The 23,577-nt window shown below is 41.0% G+C and overlaps 1 protein-coding gene across 3 annotated transcripts in view; it reads left to right on the forward strand.

Annotated features, from left to right (window-relative positions):
* DNAH5 (dynein axonemal heavy chain 5) overlaps nucleotides 1-23,577 on the forward strand; it is a 313,711-nt gene that overhangs the window by 237,619 nt on the left and 52,515 nt on the right. For all 3 annotated transcript variants that reach the window (XM_060400272.1, XM_012097159.4, XM_060400271.1), the window contains exons 61-68: nucleotides 673-810; nucleotides 5,017-5,152; nucleotides 6,140-6,456; nucleotides 8,288-8,443; nucleotides 10,274-10,456; nucleotides 20,302-20,545; nucleotides 21,515-21,629; nucleotides 22,127-22,317. In XM_060400272.1, coding sequence (XP_060256255.1) covers nucleotides 673-810; nucleotides 5,017-5,152; nucleotides 6,140-6,456; nucleotides 8,288-8,443; nucleotides 10,274-10,456; nucleotides 20,302-20,545; nucleotides 21,515-21,629; nucleotides 22,127-22,317 — 1,480 coding nt within the window. The remainder of the gene's footprint in view (nucleotides 1-672; nucleotides 811-5,016; nucleotides 5,153-6,139; nucleotides 6,457-8,287; nucleotides 8,444-10,273; nucleotides 10,457-20,301; nucleotides 20,546-21,514; nucleotides 21,630-22,126; nucleotides 22,318-23,577) is intronic.

The raw sequence follows: 23,577 nt of genomic DNA on the forward strand, positions 1-23,577 counted from the left end.
CTAATTTAGCTTCCTTAAAACAAATATTTTTATTTGATCACAGCTCAAGTATCAATTCTTTGCTTGAAAGCAAGTAATATATGAGAATTACAGGAATACCATCAAGTCCATCTCTACCCATGAACACCTAGATCTTTATATTCAGTGATTAATTATGTTTCATTCTTTGTCTTGTTTTAACATCGTCATTAACAGTGATGAGCTCTCCTTGGCAGATGGTTCTAAATATTCAACTTTTCCCCTGCAACTAAATATTAAAATAATCTGCAATTTGCATTTATGCATTTACTATTACAGTGTTCAAGTTTAGGGACTGGCAAACTATGGTCCACAGGCCAAATCTAACTTACCACCTGTATTTGTACAGCTCGTAGAATTTTAAATTGAGTACTTAACCAAAATTCTTGATTTTGCCTCTTGTCCCCCAAAGCCAAAAATATTTACTATCTGGAATTTTATGAAAAAGTTTGCTGATTCTCTCTTAATGACTGATAATTGTCTGCTTACAAACATGTCAAGTTCACGTGAAGACTTGGCCTTGATAATGTAATTTGAGAAGACTCTCAAAGAACAAAGAAAAGGCGTAGCATGGACTTCCCTGAGTTCTCAGATGTGACCTGCGGGATGTCTGGGTTGCTGCCTGTCCCTTCATGCTGTGTATGTCCTATGTAGGCCAACCTGGTGGTGCAGGAGAACCGCTACGTGTTGGCCATGCAGGATCTGCAGAAGGCCCAGGCCGAGCTGGACGACAAGCAAGCCGAGCTGGACGTGGTGCAGGCTGAGTACGAGCAGGCCATGACCGAAAAGCAGGTGACTATCCTCTGACACTGTGGTCAGCCCTTCATTCCTTCCCGCTTTCTCTCTCTAAGGGTTTGATTTCCAGCGGGGATTCATTTAAGTGATGCACAATGCATACATACATATACACACGTATACACACAGCACATGCGCCTTCATCAAGTCCTGGAGTTTGTTTCTAGCAGACACTGAGGACCTTCGGTGAGAGGTCAGGATATTCAGCCAAAACAGAAGTCACTGCTGGAACATGGATGTTCTGGGTTTTCTTGTAAATTGTGATGAAAGCAGCATCTTGTGCAGCATTTTTGATATGTTTTTCAAATTATATCCTCCCACTTTATCTCATTTAATCTTTAAACAATCTCTCAAGGTAGGCAGGGTAGATATTTTTATATTATGGTCATTTTAAAGAAGGGAACTTAGGGGACTTCCCTGGTGGTCCAGTGGCTAAGACTTTGTGCTTCCAATACAAGGAGCGTGGGTTCAATCCCTGGTCAGGGAGTTAAGATCCCACATGGTGCGGCAAACAAACAAACAAACAAACAAACAAAAAAAACAGAAAACAAAATGAAAATTTAAAAAAACAATAAAGAATGGAACTTGGGTCCAGAAAGGACAAGAGAATGGTCCAGAATGACAAGAGAGATCTTGATCATCTGATGCCTTTTCGGGCCTCTCTGCTGGACCAATCTGACCACATGGCTGTGTCCCAGTCACAGAGACCACCCACAGCCTTCTCAACCTCTGCATGTTTTGCAGCTTTAGCATTCTTCAAAATCAAGGTTTGTATATTTCCTTTCCACTGAACAGCAAGCTCTTTCATTGATTTATACTAACTCCAGTTCCACTGGGGCCTCCTTCATTCTGGAAATCAAGGCAGATGTAACATAAACCTAATGTAGCTTAAGCTTCATTTTCCTTCACTTGCACAGGCCCCATAAATGCTGAGTTTACTGGGAGCCATGGAGAGGTCTATGGGGAGAGGATTTTATTTAGATAAAATACCTGGAGTTCCTAGGGGAAAGGAACCTGAATTCTTCACCATCAGGACTTTGTAGTGCTTTTCCCCTGCTGATTCTCATTACATGTTCAGTTGGCTGTTTTGTATTTGCAATAATTCTTTGATGATTTTCTTAAAGTGATCCCCAGATTATGTAAGCATCTGTCCTCACAAAATCTCTATCTGCCTCTGATAAAGCCTACATTTGGAAAACAAGATCTAGAGTCTCTCTGTGCTTTCCTTGATGATTTATTTTAGAACCTTTGCTGCTTCTCAGTTGTCACTTGGCTGGATTGAGATTCCTGCTCTGTTGGTCTGTCTCTTTACAGGGTCCCAGTGAGCAAATTTAGATAAACATCAGTTGCACAATATGCAAGATGTATAGTATTCTCTGTTAAAGATAAGTCTCCTGAAAGCAAAATAAGAGCTTTATAGAAATTTTGGAGAAGTAAATATGTATCGTCATTTGGATTTATTACTTATGGTCTATGGAATTCACTTATAATATCAAGAGAAAATTCACTTTGCAGTTTGAAAGTCTACTTTAGAAACTATGAGGAAGGCCTGTTAATTTCTACCATTTGGACACTCACATTGGGAAGTGCTGCTACATATAGTAAACATATTTTACAGCCTCATTTTATTATCTTTCAGTTTTAAGTTTTGCATTAGTTCACTCAAGCTGTTTTGTTTTCGAGTATCTGCTATTTGTTAGGTAAGCAATTATAAGGACCATGTAAGTACAGCTACTATAAAGGTATGGCTCTAACTTAAAAAATTGCATTTCAACAAATGTCATGTATTTTTCATTAAGAAAACAAAATCTGGCCGTGTGCTGGCCTGCCTGCAACAGGTTGGCGTGAAGTTGACCTTTAGTCATGGTGTTGTTGCCTCTTCCTCCATGGGGCTCCATGAGAGTCCAGGGTTACAGACTACAGGGAGGCAAGGGAGGGTTTCAAGTCTGCGGTTCATGGTCACGACTGGTGACCTCATTACCCAGGTGTGCAGTCCCTGGAGGAGTGTGTGTCCTATGGCTCTGTGCACTGGGCAGGGCTTTGTGGAGGGCCCACTTCCCCAGGGATCTGGTCACATTCTAGGGCATTGGGAGAGACAGGGCCAGGAGTACTACCCACGGAAGCCAAGGAATTCTGCACCCTCCCCCAGCCAGGCTCAGAGGGAAAATTCGCTTCTCACTCCTGTCTGCTGCCATCCCCCATTTCCCAGTCCTCCCTGAGGAGCCTCGGCTTCCAGAAAGCAACAGCCGGGAGGGGAGAGGTTGGCCAGTTTATATTCAGCCACACAGAAGTGGGGATGGGGAACTTAGGGAGGATAACTTAATATTAAAAATATCTTTCACATGAAAAGTTTGTTTTAAAGGTAGGCAGATATAAATAAGGGCTATTCTGGGGGCTCAGTGATAAAGAACACACCTGCCTAATGCAGGAGATGTGGGTTTGATCCCTGATTCTGGAAGATCCCCTGGAGGAGGGCATGGCACCCCACGCCAGTATTCTTGCCTGGAGAACCCCACGGACAGAGGAGCCTGGAGGGCTACAGTCCATGGGGTTGCAAACAGTCGGACACAACTGAGTGACTAAACAGCAATAATAAGAAAATGGTGATGCTGTATGATACTTCCAGCTGACATCTTTCTTTTTGGGGAGATACAAACAAATATGGATGTTGTACAGGTGTGGGCACACCTGTCAGCTGGGCTTTTGAGTTTTATGCATTAACCCTAGCAGGAAGGAAAACTGAGCAACTAGAACAAACTGGAACAAGTATCTTGTTTCTGAAAAACACTGTATTATGTATTATTACAAAAGTAATTTGTGTTTCTTTATAGAAAACACACATAGGTAACCCTGGTGATAAAGCCTAAAAGTATTTTGCTCTTTATCATTTTGTATCTACACATATGACTGATTTACATATATTTTAAATTCACATAAAACTGTAACAGATCATTCAGTACATACTGCTTTATAAATGAAATTTAACTAGTGATTATTTTTCATAATGATTATATTTTAATGGCTTCAGAGTATTCTTATTCACAATGTACCATAATGTATGTAAATAATCCTCTATTGTTAGACATTTAGCTTATGTGTATGCCATATATATTATATAAATATGTGTGAATATTACATGAACTCCCAGTGACTTGACATATAGCTAAACCTTTAACCGTATCCATTATTGTTTCATAAGTATACATTTTTACAGGTAGAATTAACAGCTGTCTCTTCAATATTGAGAAACTGAACCATTTGCTTTTTTTTTTCCCTTAAAATTTTTTTAAAGAATTTTTATAGTGTTGGGTCTGCCATTCAACGTCGCAAATCAGCCATAATTACGTATACCGAGCTGTTTGTTTTTAAGAACAAAGCTCTGAGTGGCAACAGTGTGCGGCTCTTGCTGTGTAGTCACTTCAGCCGTGTCCGACTCTCTGTGACCCCCATGGACTGTATAGCCCACCAGGCTCCTCTGTCCGTAGGATTTTCTAGGCAGGAATACTGGAGTGGGGTGCCGTTTCCTTTCCCCAGGGATCCTCCTGACCCAGGGATCGAACCCAGGTCTCCTGTTTGGCAGGCGGACTCTTTACCATTGAGCCCCCTGGGAAGCCCAACAGTGTGTGGCAGTCTAGTTAGAGGTCTTTTATTGACACAAGAGCAACAGGAAGAGGCCTGCTGAGTTAATGCGGCTGGAATTTGTGAATGAGTTTCAGAACTCCGCAACCTGAAGAAAATCTAGAGTTTCACCTGAAATCAAAGGAGATAATGGAGTTAAACAAAGCAATAGTGATGCTAGAACTTTAACATGAGAACCATCATTTCTCATTTTAAAGTAGGGATATGCATGTCTTTATATTTTGTTGTGCTCTGTGATATTAGCATGTATGCTTATATTTTATTTGTAATTTTTGATAGGAAAATCATCAAGGATGCAAGTTTTCATTATATCTCAGTTTATGAAAATCTGGGGAGGGTCTACCCATTGGCTCAGGACCCCTCCTGAGGAATCCCTCTATGTTCCATAAATAGGGCTTAAGACACAGGCTGGACTGACCCAGACACATAGAAATGAAAGTTAGTGCTTCCTGTGAAATAAATGGCTCACGTTTCTCACAAAGGCGTATAACATATAATGTTTTAGAATGATGTTTTTGAGCTGCAGGCTCTATTTTTCTGAAAAAAGGCTTTCTTCTGGTTTAGACCTTGCTTGAAGATGCAGAGAGGTGCAGACATAAGATGCAGGCTGCTTCGGCACTGATTGGAGGCTTGGCAGGAGAAAAAGAAAGATGGACAGAGCAAAGTAAAGAGTTTGCTGCACAAACTAAAAGACTTGTAGGTATGTAAATCCCTTTATTAGCTTCCCAGGTGGCTCAGCAGTAAAGAATCCACCTTCGATGCAGGAGACTCAGTTTTGATCTCTGGGTTAGGAAGATCCTCTCGAGGAGGAAATGACAACCCACTCCAGTATTCTTGCCTGGAGAATTCCATGAGCAGGGGAGCCTGGCAGGCTACAGTCCGTGGAGTTGCAGAGTCGGACAGGACTGAGTGATAAAGCGCGCACACACAAATCCCTTTATTAATGAGATTATGTGTTGACTGTGATGGGGAGTGAGCAAACTTAAGCTTTAATCAGAATATACATCAACACTCCATTACTTCAAATTCCTCTGTGTGTGTGTGCGCACGCCCAGCTGTTTCAAAAGGATGAATATTGGTCTGGCATTTAAGCAACCTGTCTTAGATAATGTGTTAGTCATTCAGTCATGTCTGACTCTTTACAACTCCATGGACTGTAACCCACCAGGCTCCTCTGTCCATGAAATTCTCTAGGCAAGAATACTGTGGGTTGCCATTTCCTTCTCCAGCGGACTCTTCCTCACTCAGGGACTGAACCTGGGTCTCCTGCATTGCAGGCATATTCTTTACTCTGAGCCACCAGGGAGGCCCATTAATGACCTTTAAACTCTTATTATCAGGTCATTTTTGAATTCTCCTATGAGTGAATGACCATATAGATCAAGGTCATTTAGAATGGAGGCTGTGTCTTCTGAGGTCAGAAGTCATCCTCTCATATTCAGTAAGGTCAACATAATCCAGTGCTTGGCTATCAGCAGTTATTACTTGTGGACCATGTAGACTCTTTTCACAGTGAACTGAACTACTGCTTATTCACAAACACAGCAACTTGTGGTTACAATTTGGTTTCTGAAATTTAATTCAAAAGAATGACTTGTCTTTTTTTTTTTTTGCCACTTCTTATATTCGGCAGAATTACAAGGCTGTTCATAAAGTGTTTCAGTGGTGTTTTGTATTTTTGTTTTAGGGGATGTGTTGTTGGCTACAGCTTTTCTATCTTATTCTGGTCCCTTTAATCAAGAATTTCGCAATCTGCTGTTAAATGACTGGCAGAAGGAAATGAAAGCCCGGGAAATTCCATTTGGAGACGATCTAAACCTCAATGAGATGTTGATTGATGCTCCTACCATTAGTGAGTGGAACCTCCAAGGCCTGCCCAATGACGACCTGTCTGTTCAGAATGGAATTATTGTCACAAAAGCATCTCGCTATCCTTTGCTAATTGACCCACAGACTCAAGGCAAGATCTGGATTAAAAATAAAGAAAACCAGAATGAACTCCAGGTAATCTTTGTTTGAATATAAATGGGCTTCCCTGGTGGCTCATAACCTAAAGAATCTGCCTGCAATGCAGGAGACCCAGATGGAACTCTGGGTTGGAAAGATCCCCTGCAGGAGGGCAGGGCAACCCACTCCAGTATTCTTGCCTGGAGAGTCCCATGGACAGAGGAGTCTGGTGGGCTACAGTCCATTGAGTCATAAGAGTCGGGCATAACTGAGCTACTTAGCACATGCATGAAACGTGCTACTAATCAATTTTATTGCCCCAGATCCACAGTATCTGAGAATAAATATTTCATATTTAGAAATGATTTTGTTATTAATATTTAGATATTAATATTTATAAAACAGTGTCTAAAAATTGCATTATTTGGATTCTTGTTTATCTCTCCTAATGCTGTCCATCAAAGGGTTCAGACTGCCTTCTGTTAGGGCCTAAGGCTCTCCATGATAAACAGAGCAGGAGAGAGCTATGTCACACTTGGTGTGTGGCAAATAAAGACAGTTTATAGTTATTCCATGATTATTTGTCACAAATATGGTGGTAGGGGGGAAAGGCAGTATTGTCACATAGAGCTTTTACCTGCTTCCTAATAAAAGGAAGTGATGCAGTCAAATGCTCTGGAGATTTTTTAGAAAACTGAAAATATACCATATGATCCTACAATCCCACTCCTGGGCATATGTCTTGGAAAACCATAATTCAAAAAGATACATACATTCCAGTGCTTATAGCAGCACTACTTAACAATAGCCCAGACATGGAAGCAACCTAAATGTCCGTTGATGGAGGAATGGATAAAGAAGATACGGTATATTTGTACAATGGAATATTACTCAGCCATACAAAAGAATGAAGTAGTATCTTTCATAGCAGCAGGGATGGACCTAGAGATTATCACACAAAGTGAAGTAAGCTGCTGCTGCTGCTGCTGCTGCTGCTGCTGCTGCTGCTGCTAAGTCGCTTCAGTTGTGTCTGACTCTGTGCGACCCCAGAGACGGCAGCCCACCAGGCTCCCCTGTCCCTGGGATTCTCCAGGCAAGAACACTGGAGTGGGTTGTCATTTCCTTCTCCAATGCATGAAAGTGAAAAGTGAAAGTGAAGTCGCTCAGTTGTGTCCGACTCCCAGCGACTCCATGGACTGCAGCCTACCAGGCTCCTCCGTCCATGGGATTTTCCAGGCAAGAGTACTGGAGTGGGGTGCCATTGCCTTCTCCAGAAGTAAACTAGACAAAGACAAATATTATATGTCACTTATATGTATTAGTAGAATCTAAAAAATGATATAAACAAACTTATATACAAAACATAAATAGAGCCACAGACATAGAAAGCAAACTTAACGGCTACCAAAGGGGAAAGGTGATGGAGGAGGGATAAATTAGAAGTTTAGGATTAGCATACTATATATAAAATAGATAACCAGCAAGGACCTACTGTGTAGTACAGGGAACTTTTTCTATATTTTGTAATAGTCTGAAAAAAAAATTTAAAACTGAATCACTTTGCTGTATACCTGAAACTAACACAATATTGTAAATCAACTCTTAGTGCCTTTTAAAGTGCCGTGTGCTCGTTTGTGTCTGACTCTTTATGACCTCATGGACTATAGGCCATCAGGCTCTTCTGTTCGTGGAATTTTCCAGGCAAGAATACTGGAGTGGCTTGCCATATCCTCCTCTAGGGGATCTTCTCAACCCAGGGATTGAAGCTGTGTCTCCTGTGTCTCCTGCACTGCAGGCAGATTCTTTACCCACTGAGCCCCTTCAACTAAATGAACAAAAATAAGGAAATGATGATTTGCTAAGCTGAAGAATGTGATCTTGTTTCCAGATCACATCTCTAAATCACAAGTACTTCAGAAACCACCTGGAGGACAGTCTTTCTCTCGGAAGACCCTTGCTTATCGAAGATGTTGGGGAGGAACTAGATCCAGCCCTGGATAATGTTTTGGAGAGAAACTTCATTAAGATTGGGTCTACCTTTAAGGTAGGTTAAGCCTGCCAATGGCAGTGTGCAGAGCAATTTCCATGAGGCCAGGTCAAGGTGACAGAGGTCACAGTTTCTCATTAAACATCAACTCAGATTCAAGTCTGGGGCAGGAGGTGTTTGCTTTTCTCTTCCACACTTCCTGAGTTGGGATCAAGAGTAGCCTTTTTAGGAACATCTACTTCACCTATATCATGAAGCCTGACTCCATTCTGATGTTAGACTTTGCATGGCTTTCAAGTCCCATCATGCCCCCTCCCCTGTCATCCCAAATCTGGGCAAGATGATGAGAAAACGCTCTCTTTTGGTGAAAGTGAAAGTCACTGTTTTCAGTGACTGTAAAGTGCATGGAATCTATACAGTCCATGGAATTCTCCAGGCCAGAATACTGGAATGGGTAGCCTTTCTCTTCTCCAGGGGATCTTCCCAACCCAGGGATTGAACCCAGGTCTCCCATATTGCAGGTGAATTCTTCACCAGCTGATCCACAGTGGGAAATCCAAACCATGCAACTCCCTGTTCATGACCATATCTGGGAAGCCTCATCCTAGTCGCATCCCATGATCTCTGTAAAACCCTAAAACAGCTGCCCCTCTCTGCTCTCTCAAGTGATTTTTCTTTGGGCCTGTTTGGCAGCCTACCCTGAATCTCCAGAAATTCTCATGTGAATAATAAACCTTTTCATATCTTTTTGGTACATGATTGATGTCATCAGTCTTGACTTCTGAACCAGATTTTGCTTGGGGAATCCATCTCACTTCTGCAGTGTGATCACAACAGTTTTGGTGATAAATGCTATGTGCATGTATGCATAGACGCTTCAGTCTTGTCTGACTCTTTGCAACCCCGTGGACTGTAGCCCGCCAGGCTCCTCTGTCCATGGGATTCTCTAGGCAAGAATACTGGAATGGGTTGCCATGCCCTCCTCCAGGGGATCTTTCCAACCCAGGGATCAAACCATGTCACCGGTGGCTCCTGCATGGCAGACAGATTCTTTACTGCTGAGCGCCCACAGAAGCCCACGGGATAAATTCAATATTTATATATTTATAGGTTTATTAATTTGTTTATTTTGGCTGGACTGGATCCTTGTTGCCGCCTGGGCTTTTCTCTCAGTGCGGTGAGTGGGGGCTACTCCCTAGCTGCGGTGCATGGACTCCTTGTGGTGGCTTCTCTTGCTGCAGAGCATGGGCTGTAGGGTGCTCAGGCTTCAGTAATTGTGACACGTGGGCTTTGCAGTTGCGGTTCTCAGGCCCTAGAGCACAAGTTCTATAGTTGTGGCACATGGACTTTGTTACTCCTTGGCATGTGGGGTCTTCCTGGATCAGGGATCCAACCTGTGTCTCCAGCATTGGCAGATGGATTCTTTACCCCTGAGCCATCAGGGAAGCCCCAGATTCTATTTTTATTGGATGATGTATGTTGGATGGCATCACTAACTCAATGGACATGAGTTTGAACAGGATCCAGGATATGGTGAAGGACAGGGAAGCCTGGTGTGCTGAGGTCCATGGGGTCACAAAGAGTCGGACATGACTGAGCAACTGAACAACAACCAAAAAATGTTGGCTAACTTCCTTCCCTCCCTCCTTCCCTTCTTCCCTCCTTCCCTCTCTTTCTCCCTTCCTCCTTCCTCTCTTACTTTTGTCCCTCTTTCTTTTCATGCTAGTGGCCTGAAGCCCTCTGAATGCCTAATGAACATTTCTTTTTAAGTATACACATGATCTCCAGGTGTATAGTGGTTTAAAGCAATACTAGATTCTAAGCAAAAAAACACACAGTAAGGTGTATCTGGGTTTTATTACTTTAAACTTTCTTTTTATCACAAAGGTGAAAGTCGGTGACAAAGAGATAGATGTGATGGATGGCTTCAGACTCTACATCACCACCAAGCTGCCCAACCCAGCCTATACCCCTGAAATAAGTGCTCGGACCTCCATCATTGACTTCACAGTCACTATGAAAGGTCTAGAGGACCAGTTACTGGGGAGAGTCATTCTCACGGAGAAGCAGGTAAGTAAAGTATGCAACAAAGTACAGTATGCAACCCCACCAGGGCTTCCCTGGTGGCTCAGATGGTAAAGAAGCTGCCTGCAATGTGGGAAACCTGGGTTTGATCCCTGGGTTGGGAAGATCCCCTGGAGGAGGGCATGGTAACTCACTCCAGTAGTCTTGCCTGGAGTATCCCCATGGACAAGAGGAGCCTGGCAGACTATAGTCCACGGGGTCTCAAAGAGTCGGACATGACTGAACAGCTAAACACAACACAAAATGTGGCCCTCCCCCTTTCTGCATTGCATTGTGACTCTTTCTTTGACAAAAATACGATGATGAACATTGTGATGGGATTGAGTCCCCCCTTTTAATTCCTGTATTTCTTCCATTATTCATTTTCAAGTGTCTTTAATAACAACTAACCAATTATCTATCCGGTACATTGCATCTGTATCACATAAATAACAGATATCATCAGTTGATTTCATATAGGGGAATGATGTAACTATGAGAATTTCTGTCTCATTTTCAGCATCATGGTTCTGGTTTTACACTCCTTAAATTTTCTGAAGTTTGTTCTGTTCCTAGTTCTAGTCACCTGTTGAGTTTTAGCTTTCTAGTATATGTCTGGGGTTTCCCAGGTGGCACAGTGGTAAAGAATCCACCTGCTGATGCAGGAGATATGGGTTTGATCCCTGGGTCAGGAAGATCCCCTGGAGGAGGAAATGGTAACCCACTCCAGTATTCTTGCCTGGAGAATTCCATGGACAGAGGAGTCTCGAGGGCTGCAGTCCACACGGTTGCAAAGAATCAGGCACGACTGACCACACATACACATATGCACGCACACAGTATACATCTAAGTTTTTATTTCATTTGATTCATTATTATGCTTTTGGAATATAAAATTGGAACATTGTACCCAGATAGCATAGCACTGCCAATTCTTATTTGTTATCCAAGAGTGCTTGCTGTGTCTTTCAAGAAGGCAAGTTTGTTACCCTAGATTTCACTGTGGAACTTGTGAAGGCTACTGGCTTCCTTTCGCTCTAAGCATAATTCTGTGTCTGTTTTCTCTCAATGAGAAATGGCCCACAATTTATAAACTTCCTTGTTCTGAATCAGCATTTTCTCCAGGGAACATTTGAGCTGTAAGGAAAGAAATCTGGAGGGTTTTAATGGGACTCAGTCGATGAAGCTGTGTGAACTCTGAAAGTTGCTATTGATTTTCTTCTTGAGTTAGATATCCATGAGGAGTTCAGTTTAATTTATGCCCCCCATCCACACTGACCTAAAGATTTGTTTAGGTTAAAACTATTGGCAAAATCTTTGGAATCTGCCCCTCTCTTTCTTTATTACCTCTTCTCTGTGTTGTACCATGCGTGCTCTTCTGAGCCCTTCCTTCATTTATATTTCTCTTTCTCTCCTTCCCCTCTTCCTTTTCTATGAATCTTCTATATTTATTTAAAAAATTCCTGGTGGCTCAGACAGTAAGCAATCTGCCTTCAATGCAGGAAAACCGAGGTTCGATCCCTGGGTTGGGAAGATCCCCTGAAGGAAGAAATGGTAACCCACTCCAGTATTCTAGCCTGGGAAATCCACGGACAGAGGCATCTGGTTGGCTACAGTCAAATACCACCGCAAAGAATCAAATGCAACTGAGTGACTTAACACTTTGAATTTCACTTTTCTGTTTATTTTTAATTTATGGTACGCAGATCATAGAGTGGAAGTTGCATTAAGAGGATTTAATCCAGTTTCATCAGTTCACATAGTTGATGACCTCCATGTGGTAGGAACTGATGCTAGAGTTCCTACCACAGACTGGAATAACAGCCTTCCAAATATGTACTTGTTTAATTTTGGAGTCTCAGTTGAGATGGTTGAAGAAGTTTAGTGCTGACACAGCCTCATTTCAGAAAGGACTAGGATTCTTAATCAACAACAAGGCCTGTGGAGCCTGGACATCCTTGAGGGTCTTCAGGATAATATCCATCACCTGTATCTGTCTGTCTGTCTATGTACTTACTACCTACCTCTCTTCCTTCCTTCCTCCCATTCTTTCTTATTTCCGTTCTTTCTTCCTTCCTCTAATTTTTATTGGAGTATAGTGGCTTTACAGGCTTCCCTGGTGGCTCAGTGGTAAAGAATCCATCTGTCCATGCAGGAGATGTGGGTTTGATCCCTGGGTCAGGAGGATGCCCTGGAGAGGGAAATGGCACCCCACTCCAGCATTCTTGCCTGGGGAATCCTGTGGACAGAGGAACTTGATGGGCTACAGTCCATGGGGTTGCAAAACAGTCTGATATGACTTAGCAACTAAACAACAACATAAGAGTTGCTCTACAGTGTACCTTTTGCTATACAGCAAAGCGAATCAGCTAGGCATATGCATATACATATACATGGACTTCCCAGGTAGCACAGTGGTGAAGACTCTGCCTGCCAGTGCAGGCGATGCAAGGGACGTAGGTTCAATCCTTGAGTCAGGGAAGATCTTCTGGAGTAGGAAATGGCAACCGTCTTTAGTATTCTTGCCTGGAAAATTCCATGGACAGAGAAGCCTGGTGGACTACAGTTGGAAAGAGTTGGACATGACTGAGCAACTGAGCACATATATACATAAACATATACATGTATCCCCTCCTTTTTGGATTCCCTTCCCATTCAAGTCACCACAGAGCGCTGAGCAGGGTTCCCTGTGTTCTTTAGTAGGTTCTTGTTAGTTGTTATACACAGGCTCTACTTCTATCTGTGGTGTTGGGTTTAGGGAGATAAGGGTCTTTGATGGCGCTTTGAATAATATCCTTGTTCTCAACTTTCTTTCTGTTCGGCTGAGATGAATGCGGTCTCCTTGGGAAAAACACAATTTGGTTTCTCAGATTTTTAGTTGCAACAAAACAACTCCAGGACTGAGTTTTTAATTGTTGCAGCAGAGTTTTAAAATGAAATAAGGAGCACTTTAAGCTCATTGGAAGACTTTGAACAGTCTTGGAAAGCCAGTAAGGATCCCAGGCCAGACTTTTCCTTACTTCCTGGGAAAGCTGAGTGTCTTGACACTTCATTCTCTTACCATCATCTCTATCAGAATTCATTCCAGGCTCACAGTAAATGATTCTTATAGAAGTGTGGTCAGGGTAATGTGACACTCTTTCCGTTATAATAACAGAGGGCCATCTTACCCTGAACCACATTATAATACCACGTGTAATCTCTATTTTCTTTTCTCTAAACAGAGTCTTATGCAAGAAGTGAGCTTCATTGTTGTTATTGTTAAGTCGCTCAGTTGTGTCCAGATCTTTGTGACCCTGTGGACTGCAGCACACCAGGATTTCCTGTCCTTCACTAACTCCTGGAATTTCCTCAAACTCGTAATCCATTGAGTCAGTGACAGCATGCCAGGCTTCCCTGTCCTTCACTAACTCCTGAAGTTTCCTCAAACTCATAATCCATTGAGTCACTGATGCCATCCAACCATCTCATCCTCTGCTGCCCCCTTCTCCTCTTGCCTTCAACCTTTCCCAGCATCAGGGTGTTCTCCAATGAGCCATCTCTTTGCATCAGGTGGCCAAAGTATTGGAGCTTCAGCATCAGTCCTTCCAATGAATATTCATGGTTGATTTCCTTTAGATTGACTGGTTTGATCTTCTTGCTGTCCAAGGGACTCTCAAGAGTTTCCTACAGCATTACAGTCTGAAAGCATCAGTTCTTCAGCTCTGAACTGCTGAACTTAATTATGCTGGGTTTTAAGTAGCCTGCTTTCTGCCCAAAGCCTTTCCTCTTGCAGCATCTGTTCTGTCCACTGTGCCCCTGAATCTGCTCACTCTGCTGAATCTTTGCAGCCTGGGCAAGTGGGTCTAAGTTGATCTCTGGTACTTTCAGGGTATTTTTTATCATCTAGTGACTCAGTTGATAAAAGATTATGTCTGTGCCTATTTAAATTATTTCTTTGACTTTAGCAACAATGCAGTCTCTCTTACAATGATCACTTTTTGAGTGATTGTGAAAATATCAATATTAAATGCTATTGAGCCAAGGAGGGGGCTATTGGAAGTTAAGAAAATCCCATAGGTATGAGGTTGATGTTGGAAAGCATCTAAGAAATTCCCTAAATGTGGGGAAACATTGAAACCGGTGGTAAACTTCTTCAGTCAGGATGAGTTATGCCTTCACTGCTCTGTTGATCCTTGTGGTGAAAAGAGGCTTGGAACAGTAACTTATGATGCAAGGGAAAGGCCACTCGTCTTTGAGTCCATAAATTCACCAGCTGTCCAGTGTTCTGGGAATACAGGCAGTGAAGAGGAGCCTTATTATCATGCAGGATCTGGTCTCACGAATGCTCTGCTGTCCAGCCTGTCAGACCCTCAGGTTTGTTTACTTAAAAAACAAATGAAAACCATAGAGCATATGACTGGAAGAAGGCAGATTTTTAACCAACTTTATAATTTTCTCTGTGCTTCAAGGCAGTCTTTTTAAATGCATGGGCTGTCCAAGTTCACATCAAAGTCCTGTATAATTGTTGATTTGATGTTGCTCTTGTGAGTAGATTTAGACTGCTTCCTGTTGTCACCAGAAGGTGATGTATCGAGACCTTTTTAAACAGGCAGCAAACCAGTAGCCCTCCAGAAACTTTCCTTTAAAGAAACCCATTCTCTTAGAGTCTCTCTCATCTTGATCCTAGAAAATAAGACAGAAACTCAAAGAGAGTTATATACTTCTAGGAGAGAAATATTCTTATCAGTTAACAACCTCCACTGGTCATACAATGCAAAGCCCCAAGGGTCATCATTGTTCAGAATTTCAGATGAGCAAACAGGTGTGTGATTTAATTCTTTTGGAGGTAGAAGGACCTGAATTTGGTAGAACTGACATGAAAAATAACTTAATAAAGACACTAAATAGACATTGTTATCACCAGCTCATTTGGTGGAGAAACAAATCTGAGTTCAGTTGTTTAACCTTTCATTTTAATTACCAGTGCAAGGTACAGAGAGAAGAATCTTTGGGAATGAAAGCCTGAGTGATACTTTAAAATGAGAACTGTGGAAGGCTGCCATCTATTTCCTTTGATTGTTTCTAAAACTCTGGTGATAGATGAATTTTATGTCCACAAAGAATTTTTGTTTTCATTTGTATCTTCATTGAGCCACTCAATTAAAAAAAAAGTTTATTTATTTATTATTTTTGGCAGTGCTGGACCTTTGTTGCCGCGTGGCTCTTCTCTAGTTGCGGCAGGTGGGGGCTGCTCTCTAGTTGTGGTGCTTGGGCTTCCCACTTTGATGGCTTCTCTTGATATGGAACACAGGCTCTAGGGCACATGGGCTTCTGTTGTTGCGGTGTGTGGGGTCTGTCGTTGTAGCTCCTGGGCTCTGGAGCACAGGCTCAATAGTTTTGGCACATGGACTTAGTTGCTGCACGGCATGTGGGATCTTCTCGAGTCAGGGATTTGAACCTGTGTCACCTGCATTGACAGTCAGATTCTTTACTACTGAGCCACCAGGGAAGCCCGTGAGCCACTTAAGTTTTGATCATTTAATTAATTAAGAGTGCATTTCCTGAACTTGCCCTGGATCGCTACTGTACTTTCTTACTCAATTTGGGAATCCTTTTCACATGATCACAGTTTACATAACATTTTTTGTTGTAGCCTTAATATAAAGAATACATCCCCTGGAGAAGGGAATCTTCCTGACTCAGGGATCAGACTCAGGTCTCCTGCATTGCAGGTAGTTTCTTTACCGTTTGAGCCACCAGGGAAGCCCTTAACATAAAGAATACATAACACAAATGTCTACTATTCTGTGTGTGTGTGTATGTGTGTCTGTCTGTCTGTTAAGAGATAATCCCTTTGTTGGGAAAAATGCTTATAGACAAAATTATTTTGCTTAATTCTCCCCTACACATTAATTTGAAGAAGACCAGTATTTGGAAATAAAGTTGTAGTTCAATAGAACTGTGTTAACATCAAGCCTACAAATGAAAATATGCCTAAAACTTTATCCCAAAGTAGGTTTTCCATTTAAAAATCTCATGGAAAGCAAATAGCAATTGTTCTGTTTTCTTTCAGAGATATCTTTCTTTGTCCTCTGACTATTGTTCTAGTCTAATGTTTGGCAGCTGGGGTGGTATTTAGTGAATAGTTTGCTTTTGTAATTCCAAATATTACTTTAGGTTGTAGTATTTACTTTAAAGTAGATTATTTCATTAGTATCGAACTATGGGGAAATGTACTTCTTAGCCTTATTTTAATCCTTTGGGAATATAAGCATTACTTTAATTGACAATTTTATTTAATTAGTGTTGTTAATGATATTAAATAGAACACAATCATCTCAATAACGTTCAAACTTTTACTTAACTCTTTAAAATCAGGGATGGAGTAATTTTGCACCTTATTGTATGCATAACTAATAACTGTGTTTATTAACAATGGTTTTCATAAGCAACATGGAGCATAATTTTAGTCTCAATCCCATAGTTCTCAAGGGGAGATGAGATTGGAAATGTAGATTGTAACAGGTTTTATAAACTATGTTGAAAATTTTGGACCTTTTCAAATAGTAAAGGGAAATCCCTCAACGACTTGGGGCAGAAAATGGGGTGATAACAGCAAAAGGTCAGCAGGGAGACCAGTCAGGTTAGAGCAGTCCCCCAAGCAAAAATTAAAACCTAAATTATGGCAATTGCTGTGTAATTGGGAAAAAAATGGGCAGAAGAAACATTACTTTGTAGGAAGACTCAAGAAGACTTGGTGTGGTTTTGGGATTTGATGGCCCATGGTCTATCTCCAGCAGACATGAATACGTGAATCCGTAGCATTATAAGCGGAAGATTAGAATGTTCTCCTTTTAAAAATTCCCATTTCAACTACTTTACTATGCTTTTATGATATGTGACATTTGCAAATGTGATTTATTTTGTATAGACTTATAATTTTATTTTTCAAACTATTGATTTCCAAATAAATGTTATACTACATCTGAAAAATCCATGCTGGAAATGAATCAAGGAAGAGGGTGGAGGATAAGAGACATATTCTGAGCAGCTATTATAATCCAGGCACTGGTTTCAGCCACTCTGCTGATGATACCTGCACAATCTCTCTCTGAGCTGATTTATGTACATTTTGCAGATGAAGAAACTGAGGCATATAGACTTATGTAACATGGTGAAGGTCATGCAGTTAGTAAATCCTGGGAGTTAGAACTGAAACAAGTCTTCTTGATGTCAAAATCCTCACTCTTCTCACTGCTTTGCTTTCCTTTTCTTACCTGTCTTCAGGTGAGGACTTTTAGAGTCCTCTAGGGACTTACCTCTAGAGTCCTTACCTCTAGGGACTCAGAAACAATAATGAGAGTACATAAAATTTAGGAATATTGCAGTAATAATATTTGAATTATTTCCATTCAATTTTATTATCACTTTATTTCCTAGTATAACCATATTGCGAGTGCATTTATTGTTAACTGTTTATGGAAATGATTTTTATAGTAGTCATTAAACATCCCTTGTTTGTACTAATTTCTACAGAAGCTCGAATCTGAGATTCTTATCTAGTGAATAAATGAATTAAAATGACCAGTAAGAAAGCTTTCAAATGTAACCAAATAGCACATGGAAGCAAAGATAAGTCTTCATTGCATTGCTATATCTCAAAGAATTAAGAATTGATACAAGTTTGTTTAGTTAAGGAGCATTTGTTTTGCTTAAGGAGAGAATTTTTCTTTTCTAGAATGTTCTAGACCTAACTCACTGTGCTTAGAGCATGAGTTGGGAGTCTGGTAGGGTCCCATCCACCTAATTGTTTAACCAATGGTGAATAACTAGCTGGACTGTAGAGGCCAGTGCTCTTTGCTCTTTGTCTGTATGCAATTTTGTTATCAGGACCTTTATTTGTAACTTTGTGGGTTTTGTTACAAAGGCAGAATTTTCATGTCTGTATTTCTGGCACTAAGACATGACTAGATTTTCTGGTGCCCTAACATGTTTCAGTTTATCAGTTTGAAAAGGGCTAGAGTGATTAGTCATTCACTCTGCAGTATTGAAAGCCAACCATATACCAGCACTGTACTAAGAGTTGGAGAATGTGTCAATGAACTAAAAAATCCTTGGAGCATAACTATTGAGTAAATTGTGTGTTATACTAGAAAGTAAATAATCATGTCATTAGTGAATAGTTTCATTATGTTTTATATGTTTTCATATGATTCATCGCTGTGTATAACTTTAGATTTCTAGTTTTCTAGGTAGGGCTGCCCTCACAGCTCAGTTGGTAAATCATCTGCCTGCAATGCAGGAGACCAGGGTTCGATTCCTGGGTTGGGAAGATCCCCTGGAGAAGGAAATGGCAACCCACTCCAGTATTCTTGCCTGGAGAATCCCATGGACAGGGGAGCCTGACAGGCTACAGTCCATGGGATCACAAGAGTTGGACACGACTTAGTGACTAAACCACCACCTAAACCAGGTAGGATATAGAAGCTACAAAACCTGCTGAGTCATTCTAGAATACCTAACTGAGTATGGACCTTTCTGAAGCCAATCTGTCAACATGATCTTGGTACCATATGCCTGGTAGCTGGACCTAAACTGTTGATAGTGCTTTCCCATTCAAGGCACCTGCATTTATCCCTAGTTTTCCCAAATTGTACTTATACTGAAATGTACATAGCTTCACTAGTGATGCAGCTAAACATAGGTAGGCACCTTTTCAATGGACGCTATATTTAGAAAGGTCTCCAAGCAAACTTGCACATGCGCATTTTTCTCTTTAAATTTTATTTGATTTTTTGATATCTTATTCTTGGGTTTCTCACTGATGCAGCTTGACCACTTAATTTTTATTAAAAAAATCTTTTTTGGCCTACCACAAGGCATAGGGGATCATAGTTCCCTGACCAGGGATCAAACCCTTGTCCCCTGCAGTGGACGCGCATGCCCTCTATGGTTTTGAACCCCCAGGGAAGTCCTTCTTTGCACATTTTAAATTCTATTTCCTCATAGTCTTTCCCTTTTTTGATTCTTTTATTAACCTCCAGTACAATTTGGCTTTCATGTACAGTTTGACCTGGTGCCTGAAGCATATTGTCTCTGGTTTGTCAATGGCTCAAAACCATTGTCTCTGGTTTTCCTCCTTCCTCCACCCTCACCAGCCCCATCTTTTCTTTCCTTCTCTTTCACCGTCTCTCTTTCTCCAGACTCCTTATATGGAAGAAATAGCCAATCAGGACAATAATCTCTCAAAGCCATTTTCTCCCCAGCTTCCTACAAAGGTCTTTTGGGAAGGATTCAGAACTTCCCTTCTCTTTAAGAGAACAGCATCTTTCCTTTTCAAATCCAGATGATTTTTCAATTTATATGTACCCACAGTAACAGCACAGTTTGCCTGCCTAACTTTTGGACACTTGCTTTTCACAGAGTTGGATACTATTTCAACAGGCAAGTTGAAAATAATCACATTCCAATGACAATAGAGCTCTTTTAAGCAAGAAACTAAGCAGAGAGAAATGTATTTAATTTGAGCTGCATATGTTATATTCAAACAAACTTCAGTTTCACCAAAACAGGAATAAATATGATCACAAAAGTCACTTAAAGCTGAGTTGACTTTAGGAAATAAATAAATAAATAAATAAATACCAATTGTTAGCATTGGTAATATTTTTAGCACATTTTATGTTGCTTGCCACCAATTCTTTCCTCTGTGAATTCATCTCCTCTAATTTTGATGTCTGTGTTTCCTGCAGTCAAAAATGATAACTACAGTGCAGGAACTTGAGAGAGCCCAATAGGTAAACTTTTTAAGGAATGGATAAATGATAGCTGTTAATTAAGGAAGAAAATATATTTATGCAAATTAACAGGAATTGGAGAAAGAAAGAACTCATCTCATGGAAGATGTAACTACAAACAAAAGGAAGATGAAGGAGCTGGAAGATAATTTGCTTTACCGTCTGACCAGCACCCAGGGGTCCCTGGTGGAAGATGAGAGTCTCATCCTTGTGTTGAGTAAGACAAAAAAGACAGCTGAGGAGGTGACACAGAAGCTGGAAATTTCAGCTGAGACAGAAATTCAAATTAACTCAGCCCGGGAGGAATATAGACCCGGTGAGTTTGGTAATGAAAGACAAATGTCAGGAAAATGAAGCAAGAAATGAGAATTAGAGAAACCGAAGGAAGGATGTTATGAAAATGATTATGCGATGTGGGGTGGCCGTTTATGTTTTATGCCATTTCTTTAAATATTCAGCAAAATTGAGATGAAGAAATTTTATGATGGTATAAATTTTCTAAGTACTATAATTCATGTTATTGGCAAATTCCTTAAGATTCTTATGAACTTATTTTTAAACCAGAAATTTAAACCAGAGGAGGACATCTGACTGCAAATTAGTGAAGTTGGAGTAATCCATACTGCATTTGTGGGCTGTTTATTAGTTGTTTATCACTGGTAACAATAAGCCTGTATTTTGTTTGTAGTCTTCCTAATAGGAAGGTCTCATGAAACTCTCCAGTCTTATTCATGAGTCAGCAAATCAGTGTTGTTTACGGGTTATAAAGGGAGCCTGCTAAAATAATTCAATTTCCTTTAGTAATTTATCATGCCTTGTGGAAAAATAATCGAAACAATATCTACTGGTGGACAGTCAGGAGCATCATCTCTGTGATGCGTTGGTTTGCCAACCTGAGGCCAGGGTTAGTCAGGGCTTCTTTTGGAGCTTAAGAACGAGGTCCTTACAGTGCCTATGCAGTTTGCTGGGTGTTACAACCTGTGCTGTCCCACCGGTTTCTTCTCTACCTATGAGAAAATGTAATAAAATGTATTTATAAGGGATCTAGAGATTCTAAAATGGAAAGTATTACTTAATGAGGGCAAACAGCAGGCTACTTTTACAGAGTTTATAAAGAAAAATTAAATGTATATGATGACATTGCTCTAGATGCCCGTTGCTGGTAGATAGTCATTGCTAAGACTTATGACCCTTGTTGTTTTCATTTAGCATTCAGACTGATCTGTGCATGGGCCATTTATTGTCCACTCTCATCGCAAGTGCAACCTTGGTCTTTGTCTTTCAGTTGCCACCCGGGGTAGCATCCTCTACTTTCTCATCACGGAGATGCGCTTGGTTAATGAGATGTATCAGACTTCGCTCCGCCAATTTCTTGGCTTGTTTGACCTTTCCTTGGCCAGGTATATCTGTACTCAGGAAGCCAAGCTGAATTTGGTGTATGTGGGATAGAATGATGATATTACATTGATAACTTCCCCGCCCCCCACCTTTGCTACTAAGCTTCTTCTTCTTTTTTAATCTAAATTGGCATAATTACCAGTATGTTAACGAATTATTATTCTTATTTGTTATTTTATGATCAGAGAAAAAGCTCTACCAACCATTGATTGATTCCTTTAGGTTCACAAGTTTCTATTTAACAAGAAAATTCCCCAGATGTTGTTGTGAGTGATGATGTTTGGTGGGTAAAAATTGATTCAGATGATGTGAAGGATTCTCTTACGTTATTTCGTGTTGAGAGAATGCTTGTTATTTCAGATTTAAGAGGCTTACTAATGATGCGTATAAAATAAGAATTGGTCCTCCAGAGTTACTTATTTTCCATCAAAGACGTTGTTTTTAAGAACAATTGAAAAGGGCAGTGGGCTAAACCTGATTTAAATGCTCTCACCTCCAGGTCTGTCAAGAGCCCAATTACAAGCAAGAGGATCGCTAATATCATTGAGCACATGACCTACGAGGTTTTTAAGTACACAGCCCGGGGGTTGTATGAGGAGCACAAATTCCTGTTCACGCTGCTACTTACCCTGAAGATTGACATCCAGAGGAACCAAGTCAAGCATGAAGAGTTTCTCACCCTTATTAAAGGTCAGTATAAGACTAGAAAGCATTGTGCATGGGTGCAGTTGTACAAATTAATGTGAGGGTCGTATGTGTGTTTTAGTAGTAGTTTCCTTGCATTTCATTGAAGATTGCACTTATGAGAGATATTTTATTTGTTCATTTATTGAATGAAAATTTTTTTTGCATTTTATTATTTATTGTATCTATCTCTCTATATATATATCTTTTGTGCTGGGTCTTTGTTGCTCTAGGGACTTCTCTGTTACCTAAAGCGTCTGCCTACAATGCAGGAGATCTGGGTTTGATCTCTGGGTGGAGAAGGTCCCCTGGAGAAGGAAATGGCAACCCACTCCAGTACTCTTGCTTGGAGAATCCCATGGATAGAGGAGCCTGGTAGGCTACAGTCCATGGGGTTGCAAAGAGTCAGACATGACTGAGCGAATTCACTTTCACTTTGTTGCTCTGCGTGGGCTTTCCCTAGTTGCAGGAAGCAGGGGCTACTCTTTGTTGTGGTGAGAAGGCTTCTCATTGTGACAGCCTCTCTTGTTGCGGAGAACAGGCTGTAGGTGCACAGACTTCAGTAGTGGCAGCACGTGAGTCCAGTAGCTGCAGCACATGAGTTCAGTAGCTGCAGCTTGCTGGCTCTAGGGCATGGGAGCAGTAGTTATGGATCATGGGCTTAGTTGCTCCATGGCATGTGGAATCTTCCAGGACCAGGGATCAAACTCGTGTCCCCTGCATTGGCAGGCGGATTCTTATCCACTCTACCAGCAGGCAAGTCCCTGCGTGAATATTTGTTGAGAACCTTCTGTGTGCTGGGACACAGAACAGGCACTTGGAACACTTAATAAGCAAATGTATTGTGTAGTATGAGAGAAGCTAATAAACACTGTGAGAGGAAAAAAACCAGAGAAGGATAAGGAAGATGGGGAGTTACACAGTATATGGAGTGAGGGGGCATGTCAACATTTTTTAAAAACATTTTATTTTTACTTTATTTTACTTTACTGTACTGTATTGGTTTTGCCATACATTGACATGAATCCACCACGGGTGTATACGAGCTCCCAATCCTGAATCCCCCTCCCACCTCCCCACCCCATATCATCTCTCTGGATCATCCCCATGCACCAGCCCCAAGCATCCTGTATCCTGTATCAAACATAGACTGGCACTTCGTTTCTTACATGATAGTATACATGTTTCAGTGCCATTCTCCCAAATCATCCCACCTTCTCCCTCTCCCTCAGAGTCCAAGAGTCCATTCTATATATCTGTGTCTCT

The sequence above is a fragment of the Ovis aries genome, chromosome 16 (assembly GCF_016772045.2).
Source record: "Ovis aries strain OAR_USU_Benz2616 breed Rambouillet chromosome 16, ARS-UI_Ramb_v3.0, whole genome shotgun sequence".
Classification (NCBI taxonomy): Eukaryota; Metazoa; Chordata; class Mammalia; order Artiodactyla; family Bovidae; genus Ovis; species Ovis aries.